The sequence below is a fragment of the Lutjanus erythropterus genome, chromosome 20 (genome assembly GCF_056507025.1).
Source record: "Lutjanus erythropterus isolate fLutEry1 chromosome 20, fLutEry1.hap2, whole genome shotgun sequence".
Taxonomy (NCBI): Eukaryota; Metazoa; Chordata; class Actinopteri; order Lutjaniformes; family Lutjanidae; genus Lutjanus; species Lutjanus erythropterus.
In genome coordinates this window covers 7,780,056-7,790,984 of record NC_139336.1, presented here as the reverse complement: position 1 = coordinate 7,790,984, position 10,929 = coordinate 7,780,056, and the positions used below count along the sequence as shown (strand labels likewise).

Here is a 10,929-nt window from a genome sequence, read left to right as displayed (position 1 = left end):
AGTATCTGAAGTAAGTCATGTGACAGTTTGGTTAGGATAAGGCATGCTAGGAAAAGCTTGTGGTGGTTTGGGATAAAAAAAAAAAAAAACTATGTTGCATATATCATGTGACAGAAGTGATATGACGGAACATACACATACGCAACAAAACTATAAATAACTTAACACTGACTGTAGGTTTTACAAAGGATGGGGTGAAAGTCAGGAGAGGTTGCCTCACAATAAATGAATATAGGTCATAATAAGCTGCTTGAACAGGCGACCTATACGCCTGTGACGAACGTGAGGACAGGCTGTTTGTGTGTTGAGCCTATTCTGTTTTTACCCTGAATCTGCTGTATCTATTTGTTTGTTTAGTTGTTTTACCCTGAATCAAAAAGCCTAACTAAGGACACAAATTAGTTTCAGCTGGACAACTTACATACATTACATCTGCTGCATTATTTCTCTTATGTAATAGTGTTTATCTGCACTGTCCCTGTTAAATAATTGAACAAATAAAACAAATATATACAAGTTGTTACTCCTACACACAAGAAGCCTAGTAACAGCCAATTAGTACAATGTTTCAAATGCTGATATCTTTAAAGAACAATGTGGCAATTTAGTGTTGTGCTTCTATGTCAAAGTTCAAAAAAAGTTGCACACAACACAGGCTTAGTGATAGGTGTGTTGGATCAAAAACTCTTTGCCTAATGAAAATCTGAGGACTAAAATCTTGTCAATGGACAATGTTCAGGATGTTTTCTTTGGAATTTACACCAGGGATTTTATGACCCGAAAGTGAATATAAAAAGACAAAAAAAAAAAAAAGACATACTGATATGCTTAAATCAATAATACTAACACTAATATGAATATAAACACCAATAAAAACAATAAAATGCTTAATAAATATGGAATTATGCAATTTAATACTTGAAAAATGGAAAATTAAATGAGACATAATAATAATTAGAATAATAATCATAATAACTATATATATACACACACACACACACACACACACACACACACATATTTATTTATTTATTTCTATATTTAGTTTTGGTCTCTAAAACCCTCACACTCACACTCCACACTCTCAGAGTTTCTGATTGCAATACCCAGGTGATGCCAGGTGATTTTTTTTTCTTCTCAGACTTCACAAAGCTCCTCCAGAACTACGGGAGATATTCAAAAAAGTCAATCATAAGTCCCTATGGTCATGATAGAAAGTATAATAGGTAAAATCACTTTCTTTCAGAATAATGGCAACATTTCAAAATGTAAGAAACCACTTTTCTACACTCTCTGTGGCTTTAAAAATTCTTTTTAAATGAATTGATTCTGCCAGTTTCTGTTCTAAAAAAGAAAAAAATAAAACCTGCTCATTACTGACTGTCGAATAAATGGACTCATTGAGCTCGGCCTCTGAAATTAGAGTAAGTGTGATTGTCATTTAATCCCCTTCTTCTTGGATTTTTTTAAATTTTTATTTTCAGCCGCTGAGTCATGATTCCCCAATTTCTATGAGCATGATGCTTCATACTGGCAAACATTAGAAATGCTCCAGAGAAGAAAATGATTTAGTAGAGCAGGCTTCTCACGCTTTCTCTTCCTGTCACAGACGCTGTCGTGCTCATCGTGTGATTGGCTGTGTCTGCCTCTCCATCAGGGTTCAGTGTTCCTGGGCCGGCCGGCTCAGTGTTCTATTGATTAGGCCTTTGGCAAATGGGGCAGATTTATTCTCTTATTAGGGGCTCCTAATGCCTGATCAGGACAGATTAAAGGTCTGCTGCTGCCTCCAGCTACACCATCATTTAGACCCTCTCATTAGGATTGGATGGCTGTATTGATATAATTATCCAAAGAACTAAGAATTGTACAAAAGGAAGAACTAATGCTGTTTCTTAGCAAATTGGAAAAAGGATAAGATACATTACTGACTTATGGAATTATGATGATTAATAGAGCAGAACTGAGAACCCTATGTACATGATCGATAGCACATGGTCTAAAACGCAAGGTGCTAGGGCAAGTCCCACTCCACTTTGATATTTACACGGTGCATAATATGGGCACAAGGTGGAAAGGGGTTGTATTTAGTCTCTTAATTAATCAGAGGTATGTTTTTGGTGTAACATGATTGAAACCAATCATAGTGTACATACAGCCTTTTTGAACGAACCCTCTAAATCACACATGTCAAACTCGAGGCCCGCAGGCCGGATACAATTATATACGGCCTGTGCCTGTGAGGTAATTTCATGTGTCTATTATGAAAGGCCTGCCAGTAAATAGCACTCCCACCACTCATGCTACAATCCCACAATGCACTGCAACAGCTGCCATGCAAGTCAAGACCTGTGCACCAACCCCTCCTCCCGCTGCTTTAATGGCACACTGATCAGTGGTCAGCAGATGAATGCATCAGTCAGCGCTTTTACAGTGACACAACCCCCAAAATAAATGGCCAAACAAAAAGTGGGTCTTTCAAAGCAGGTGGGAGGCAGAGTACCTGTTTGTTGATATCGGAGGTAAACCTGTGTGCCTTGTTTGTGGAGCTAATGTGGCCGTAATTAAAGAATATAACATAAGATGGTACTATGAGACATAACATCAGGACAAGTACAAAAACCTGGACACACAGCAGAAGCTACAGAAGGCAGAAGAGTTAAAAAAGAGTCTGGTGTCACAGCAGGCTATGTTCACAAAAGTAAAATCACAAAGTGAAGCTGCCGTGAAAGCTGGTTTTGTAGTGGCAGAAGAGATAGACAAATCAGCCAAATCAGCCCGGCCATTTACAGAGGGAGAGCTTTTGAAGCGCTGCTTGATTGAAGTGTGCGACATCTTGTGTCCAGACAAAAAGCAAGCATTTTCAAATGTAAGCCTCAGCAGAAATACTGTTGCTGATTGGACATGTGATCTTAAATATTCTGAGCTGAAATATTCTCATTTTGAGGAAAAAGTTGTTGCAGTCTGGCTGTTCAAATTCATATTTCTGAATAAAACATAGTCACTTTTAGACTGTGCAATAAATGTTAATCCTGTTTGGCCCACGACTTAGACTGTGTTTTAAATTTTGGCCCCTTCTTTTGACACCCCTGCTCTAAATGCATTTTGCTGCTGACCCTGTCCACAGCAGCACATTGCTTAACTTCCTGCATGTGTACTCCTGCTGTTTCTCCAAACCTCAGGGCCATCTACTGTAGGTAATACACAGAGTATGAATCGGTACCTCATTCAACAGCACTTCAAAAAATTAAACTCTGAATTTAATCTCAAACAAAGCAGGATTTTTTTGTTTCTCCTCTCATAGCAGAGCCACCATTAGAACTTCTCAGAACGTATCTTAAATTAGATTTCTGACCGGTAAGATCAATAAAAAACCCCCACCTGTCACTTTTGATTGATTACCCAGTAATATTTTTTTCATTATTCATTCATGCATTGATTGATAGCGTCCAACTGTCGTAGCCTCCAATGTTCATCTGTGGGTTTTTTCGCTTACTGATTGCTTTTTCTCTTGCTGCTCAAAATAGGTAATCATTTCATAATTTATACCATACTTAACTGTAATCATGATCACTAATTGTTGCCTGCAGGCTGTTCCTTCCCTCTCTGGACTACACAGGACAAAGTAGAAACTGATTTTAACACCCAGGTGTGCAGTAAAATCTGTTTAATCCTCTTAAGTTCACTTAGGGAGGCTGAATGTCTGAGGACATGGTTAAATGTCTTTTCCGTCTTTTACAATTTGCCCCTCGGGATCAGATTTTGCTTATACTGCAATCCGGTGAGCCACATACGCCACACCCAGAGGTGATCTGATTGATTTCCAATTGATGCAGGCTTGGTCCAGACACCTATGGCCCACCGATCCCGAGCACAGAGCAAACAGAGCGTCACACACACAGAAACCCCCGATCACGCAGAGGCACATTATCTACTGTGGTTGCCTGGCAACCAAATGGAGACAGACACATACACAACATCATGGTAATTTGTATCCAGCTGTGTCAGCAATGGGTAGCCAAATCTGAAAAGCTATTTCTATAGCTTTAGTCTCTGAAGCTGATTTTAGATATACGACACCCTGTCAACTATAAAACATTGACACACTCCTTTAAACTCATCATCTGATTAGATAGTCTTATTTTCTGACAATAACTTGGCATGCATCAGAACTTATTTCAGTCTTTTAAGTGCGATTAAGCCTCTTCTTTATATCTTGTAAGATAACTAGAATGTGAAGCAACATGCTAAGCACCTCTGCTGTTTTGGGCCTGATGTACAAGGTGTACTGCATGGCACTGAAAGCAGCTGGCGTCGTTCTACATGAAAATAGTGGAATTCAAGTGTTTCGCTCCAAGCAGCGTGCCTCTGTGTGATCTCAGCCGTACATTTAAAGAACGCCTCCTTTCATCTTCCAACACACATGAGCTCTTCCACTGTGTAGGTATTGCAGGGGAACACTAAATCCAATCACAGCTCCAAACACAATCTTCCCACTTATGTACCGTGTGAAAGAGAAAGAAAAGGCATCTCTAAACTGTTAATGTGCTGGCTGTGGCTTGAAACAGAGGAAGAAATGTTTTAATTCCAAACACCAGCTTTCTGAGTGTTGGCTTAACATGCATGAAGTGTAATTTCAAATTCTAATGTTTATTTACAAAAGAATCCGAAGACAATCATCCTTTTGTACCCTGTTACTTCTCTTCAATTCATTTTGTCTGTTTTTCTCATCACCTCAACCACTTGTGGTCACTGCCTGTCTGCAAGCTTTGTTCTGTTCCTCATTCAATATCCACCCTGATTCATTTGCTTATTGACTTTCCAAAAAAGCCATTATTTACAACAAAAACCCAATCTGGACCTCATAAAGCACAAAGGGAGGACAAAGGGTGTGTTCTAAGAGCAATACTATTAAGTATGCCAGAAAAAGATTTAGTATATTCCAAAATAAAGTATGTCAGATGTGGTATTTCCTACTGCAAGCCAGCATGCTTTTCTTGCTATTCTGAACTCTTCAATCCTCTGTACAGACACATGACAGCTCATTGAAAGATGAAAGCACATTTAGGTGTGCAAAAGTGAGTACGTACTGAAGCTGCCCTTACAAAATACACAAAGTAGAAAGAAAAAGTATGTGATTTGATGAAACAGGTGCATTTCTAATGTAGTATGACAAAGGATCATTTTAAAAGTGGATTCATAGACTATTTTTACTATGTTGGACTGCTACTTTTATTGAAGTAAAAATTTAAGGCTTCATCCAGCAGTGAGAGTTAGGGTATATCACCAAAGGTCACCACTATGAAATTGCGGCTCTTGTGGAAGCCACTCTTTGAACTTTTGTGCTGCATGCAGGGCTATGAACAGGCGTGTGGCAATTCAGGAGTCCCTTAAGTAGAAAAACACCTTTATGGGACATCAGAACAAAAATAGGTAGGGTCCCATCAGCATGTACTTTGCATACTGAAAAGGATACTGTCATGCTACTCAGGTGCCTGTATGGTAAAAAAAAAAAAACAGCAACATAATATTAAGAATATTTAATGTGTCACATGTGCCTTTTTGGTGCAATAATACAGCAGAAAATGGATGTGTCCCATTTGGACAGTGACAAGTTGTATTAATAATAATGGTTACTAGCTTTAAGCAGTGCCACAAAACAACATGATGCCTGTCTCTTTTCAAAAATAGGGAAATTGTACACAGTATCTAAAGCTAGAAGGATGCAGTAGGTTACCACAAAGAGGAGCAACTGAAAGTTTGCATGAACAGCAAATGTAAGCCGATGAAAAGCTCACTTGAAATAATATCTTGCATCCAACAACAGCAAAATAAACACCAGCTATCTGATACATTATTACTCTTTTATTTTATTACTCATTATTACTCTCCTCGTTTCTCTTCCTTTATGCTGACAAACTTCTGGTTGCTATCAATGGTTAAATGGTACCATACCACCTTCCAGACAAAGCTTCACTGGTGCCTAAGTTGAAATCCCAGCAGTAATTCCTCAGAACTATTGACCTGACATTGCTCTGTCATTGACTCCTTTCTGATAATAAGAAACACAGGCCATTGCACGTCTCCAAAGCCCCAGAGGGTGACTGCTTCCCTGCCAGGCAGGCAGCAACTCTTGTCCAAGCTCCACAAAAAGCTGCTCAAAAAAAAGGAAAAAAATTACAACTTTAATCCATAAAAGCATCTGTCGTAGAACTCCACTTAGCTAAGAACTTGCAACAACATGTACTTATGTCTGAAACACATAAATCAAATACAAAAAGATGACTTTCCATTTGCCATGTAGACGCTCAGGCAGTAAGGCTTTCAAGCAGGGCTGAGTTATCTGACGTGGTTGTTGAGACAAAAGTTTCTGAGTTTCTGAATCTCAAAATTAAATAGTAAATTATCATCAACCAAATGCATGCTGTACAGTCTATAACTAAAAGCATGTGGACACCCGAGCATAATACCTAAATGTGACTGCTGGATATTCCATGGTAGGGTTGAGCAATACGTTAAAATTTTCCAACTGACCACCACCCGGCCAACATGCCGTGAACGTGTGTCCCAGCTAGGAGATGTGTGTGAGCCATGTTACACTTGCTAAATTCATTAAATAATCAAAATAAACTCACAAAATGTCAAGAAAGGAAATATTCTTTCAAACGTTTTCCTTATTAAACAGAAAAATCAACTGTGAACCCCATGAATTCAAGTCTCTTTTCTTTTCCCATACTAAGCCAAGCTTAGTTGCCTTGTTAATAAGGTTGGATACTGAACTTGGTAATTTTAACGGTGCTGACTGAACTACGTCAGTCCTACTGAGTGGCTTGTTCAAGTCACAGAGCTGAGTGAGTGAGTCAGATCAATAGCATATTGAAAGCGGTCTTTTAAACTAAAAAGAAAAGCCTTAATTCACCAAGTTAGATGTTAGTCTGTTTTCCTCTCTCTTAAATTAGCTAAATTAAATGACATAAATCACCCAAATAAACAACTGGCTTAGCCAATCACAACAATATTCATCCTATTGCTTAACCCATTTCCTTACTGTAGGTGCTCTGCACCGTGCAGACCAGTCATGTTAAACCACATCAAACAGGGGAAACCATTTCTTTATGAACATGGCATTGTTTACGGGGGCACTGTCATGTTGAAACAGGACAGAGTCTTCACTAAACTATATGTGGATATGGTGTCCATATAGTGTAGTCGAGCAACAGAATTAAAATCAAAGACAGAATCTGAAAGACCAACGCAACAAATGTGACTCCTGTCACATCCTTTACAGGCTTGTGCTACTTGTTGAATAACTTATAGATGCTTGTAGGCAGATGGTCAAACTGGAAGAAGGTGATTCCACTACACTCGCTCTCAAGGCGCTCACAGATACACACAAAAGAAACCACTCTCTCACTTATGACTTCCATCTCCAGCTGACACCCAGCGGGCGAGGGACTCACCCCGTGAGGACGACCACGAAGTCCATTACATTCCAGCCGTTGCGGAGGTAGGAGCCTTTGTGAAATGCAAAGCCCAGGGCGATGATCTTAATGGCAGCCTCGAAACAGAATATTCCAATAAAGTAGGGCTCTGTGTCGTCCTACAGAAAGACAGAAAGAGAGAATCAGAGAGGGGGGGGGGGCGACGGGGGGAGATCTTTTTGTTGGAGGTAAGAGAGTGGTTAATGAAGCGTTAAGTGTAAGAGAGGGGGTAAGTAAAAGAGAGAAAGAAGGATGGCTCCTTTCACTCCCTGCACCAGTGTGAACAGAAATGCAGGAAGTGGAGCCTCTTCTTTGGAATGAAAAGAGAGTAAATACTGTGAAAACAAATATTCACACACACAGCATGATCTTAACGGCATTGGTAAATCAATGGAGCCTCAGGCCTGCTTTAATTAATGCATTCAAACATATCAAACAAACTATTTACCTGCAATTGACAGCAGAGCACTATGTGTGGAAAATAAAAAGTATTGCAAAAGAACTGTGTTCTGTCAAAAATGTCACCTTGGGCATATTAGGGGCAGAGGAAGGGGCCTGAATCAAAAGGGGCATCTCTCCTGACTGCATATTTTTAGGGTTTAGGTTTAGGATTTGTGTCCAATTTTCACACAGAGATGTTGTTGTAAGTGGGACCATGAATGTGCAAAAAAGCAAAGGGGTGACCAGAGGGAAACTTAAGTCAACCAAAGGGGTGCTTGTGCCAACCAGAAAGACATGTGGGCAAACTACTTAAGTACCTTGGTCAAAGAAATGGCTGCTTGGTCCAAGCAGAGAGGTACTTGAACTAACCAGAGGGGTATTGTAGCAAAAAACGGGTATGCTTGGGTTGGCAAGTGGGGCGTTTGGGGCAGCCAAAAAGGCACTTGCACATAAGGGCAATATCAAGTATGGAAGCAGAAAATACATGAAGCAAACAAGGCCAGTGGGGGGCTTTGAGGCCAACCATAAGGGCATTGGGACTGACCAGAAGGCTCTTTAGGCACTAGAGGGGACTTTGGACTTCCTAAGCATCAACCAAGAGAGGGTTGTTCAAATGCCTTTCTGGTGTGACATTTAGGCAAAAAAAAAAGTGGTAGGCACCTTAGGGCCACTATAAACAAGGGGGAATGAGGGCCAAAGAGGAGAATCTGGACCAATGAGAAGAGCATTTTGGGGTAACATAAATAGGTAGTTGGGGCTACCAAAGGGGTACTGGGGCCAATGATAGAGGTTCTTGGGCAGTCCAAGTGATCCTTTGGTGTGTTATTGTGACAAAAAGGAAGCATGGAATAGGGAGTCTCTTGGGGCAAAAAGTCATAACAGTTGGGCCAACCAGAAGGGCATATGGATGGAACAAAGTTGTACTTGGGTCAACATATTTCAGGCCAACCAGAGAGGCACTTGTGTGTGACATTAAGGCAAAAATTAAGCATGGAATAAGAGAATTGGGCAGGAACTGATCTGTTTGAGTGCTCCTCTAGCATGATTTGGGCAGGAAGTGGTCTGTTCAAGTGACCCTCTAACGTAACAAAAGCACATCATCCCAACAGAACAAAGACATTCCTGTTTGAAAGGGCACTTTGGCACTCAGAGCATATGCACAACACATGACTGGACATAATTGATTTGGACACTCTGCATTATTCCCTAAAAGTGTCAAACAATCAACACAGTGTCACAGTTTGATCATTCGCACCATGTGGCTAAGTTAACCCTGGGCCTTACTTTAACCAAGCCACTTGGATCAGGCGCGTATGACATGACACTTTTTTCTTTGCCTCCATTAATATCTGTAAGAGCCTGGGGCAATGTGCAGGGCATGAGCAGAGGATATCTCACGCCTGCACTAACCTCTCCCCCTCGATTTTCCTCTCTCGCTCCCAGCATACTACAACCTGACAGTCAGTGTCCCCCACCCCCAGCCTCTAACATAAATAATCACGTAAAAGCGGTGTGACAGGCCTGAGCGCTATAAGAAATGTGACCTTTTCTATAGCAAAGGCTGACTACAGTGAACATCCAGTGATAATAGATATGTTGGACGAGAGTCACTGTATCAAGCGTGAAGGCTGCGGTGGTAAAATAATGATAGTTTGTTGTTGTTATGGAGAAGCAGATAAGCTGTTCCTGGCCAATAAGGGAAGCCACAGAAGCCTGGAACATTTCAAGAATGACAGGCATTCAATGTGACATACAGTATATCCATTTTAGTATGCTGTAAAAAGACAGGATTCGTAGGCAAAACAATTGAATGTCTTATGTAACAACAGGGCCGATGGGCTGTCTGGATTAATGCCTGTACCGGTAGCATGTTAACATTTATTATACATACATTTAAATACTCCTGAATTATAAATATACTTGCAGAAGACTACTGGGGAAATCCCCAGGGATCATGGCGCTAAACACTTACAATGGATCTAAAATACTTTTACTGAATAGCTTCCATCATCGCCTCCACTTACAGCACGCCTCCTCCTCTGTTGACAGAGCTTCATAAATAATAGCTGATCCCCTTGTTCTAATTAAAAGGCTTCTTGTTGTATTACATCCTCGAGGTGGAGGAGGCAGGGAGAGGATGCTTGTTTTCTCCTTTGTGTAACCACTCTAATCACTTTCTCAGGTGCTGAATGCTACCTTTTTGTTTTCCTAGTTGTAACATCTTCACTGCTGAATTTGCATTACCGCTGCTGAGATAATTCGACACATGAGCAGGTGGTTGAATATGAAAGGAATTCATTGACTTTTTCCACATCAAGCTGTTGCTCTTTGTAATGCTCTCTGGCTCCCTATTTTAAGACAAACTCCCGTGAGCTCCAACACCCCCAAGACCACGCACAGCAAAGTGCTGAGGCATGAAGCTACATGCTACTCAGTTTTATTTTGTGTTTTTCTACTGGTACACAGGTCGGGATATGCCACTTCACCTCCCTGCACAGCAGTCTCTCTGGTTTCTCTCTGAGACTGGTTAGCCGTGCAACGTGACTGTCAGAGTTCAAATGTTGGTTTAAACTGAGTGCATATGTGAGCAGCTGTGGGAACAGGGAGCCGGCGCAAGGGATCAAAGCTAGCTCAGCGAGAGGCTCCGCTGACTTACAAGATAGGAGCTGGAGTGGAAAAAAACAGGGACAAACACACAGAGTGTCCCACAGCCTGGTGAATGAAAGGTGCTGCTGCAATTAAGCTGTTAGAAGTCGATCCTTTGTAACTCTGGGACCGTGGCACTACTGACAAGGGTTAGGAAATCAAAGCTGGGACCTGATTACTCTCAACATCTGCTGAAAAGTTCTTTGTCTAAAATGAAGTGAGCTCAAAGACAGGTGTATTGAAGCACTTACCAGACGTTCTGACATGGGTGTCTTGTCACTGGCAGGTAGATGCTGCTCCAGGGCCAGGACGATGCAGTTGGCAATAATTGTAGCCAGGATCATGTATTCAAATGGAGTGTGAG

At 40.9% G+C, this 10,929-nt stretch overlaps 1 protein-coding gene across 1 annotated transcript; it reads right to left on the bottom strand.

Annotated features, from left to right (window-relative positions):
- Positions 1 to 7,453: 7,453 nt before the first annotated feature.
- Positions 7,454 to 10,917, bottom strand: LOC146308143 (voltage-dependent P/Q-type calcium channel subunit alpha-1A-like). Its single transcript, XM_084746198.1, has 2 exons — positions 10,817 to 10,917; positions 7,454 to 7,597 (listed from the first exon to the last, which is right to left on the bottom strand). Exons 1-2 carry the CDS (start codon positions 10,907 to 10,909, stop codon positions 7,454 to 7,456), a joined length of 237 nt encoding a protein of 78 aa, XP_084602324.1. The 5' UTR covers positions 10,910 to 10,917.
- Positions 10,918 to 10,929: the final 12 nt, after the last annotated feature.

Coding starts and splice junctions, on each gene's coding strand:
- LOC146308143 (XM_084746198.1), bottom strand. CDS start 10,909: ATGATCCTGGCTACAATTATTGCCAACTGCATCGTCCTGGCCCTGGAG. Junction 7,598..10,816: donor CACCCATGTCAGAACGTCTG/GTAAGTGCTTCA, acceptor GTCTTTCTGTAG/GACGACACAGAGCCCTACTT.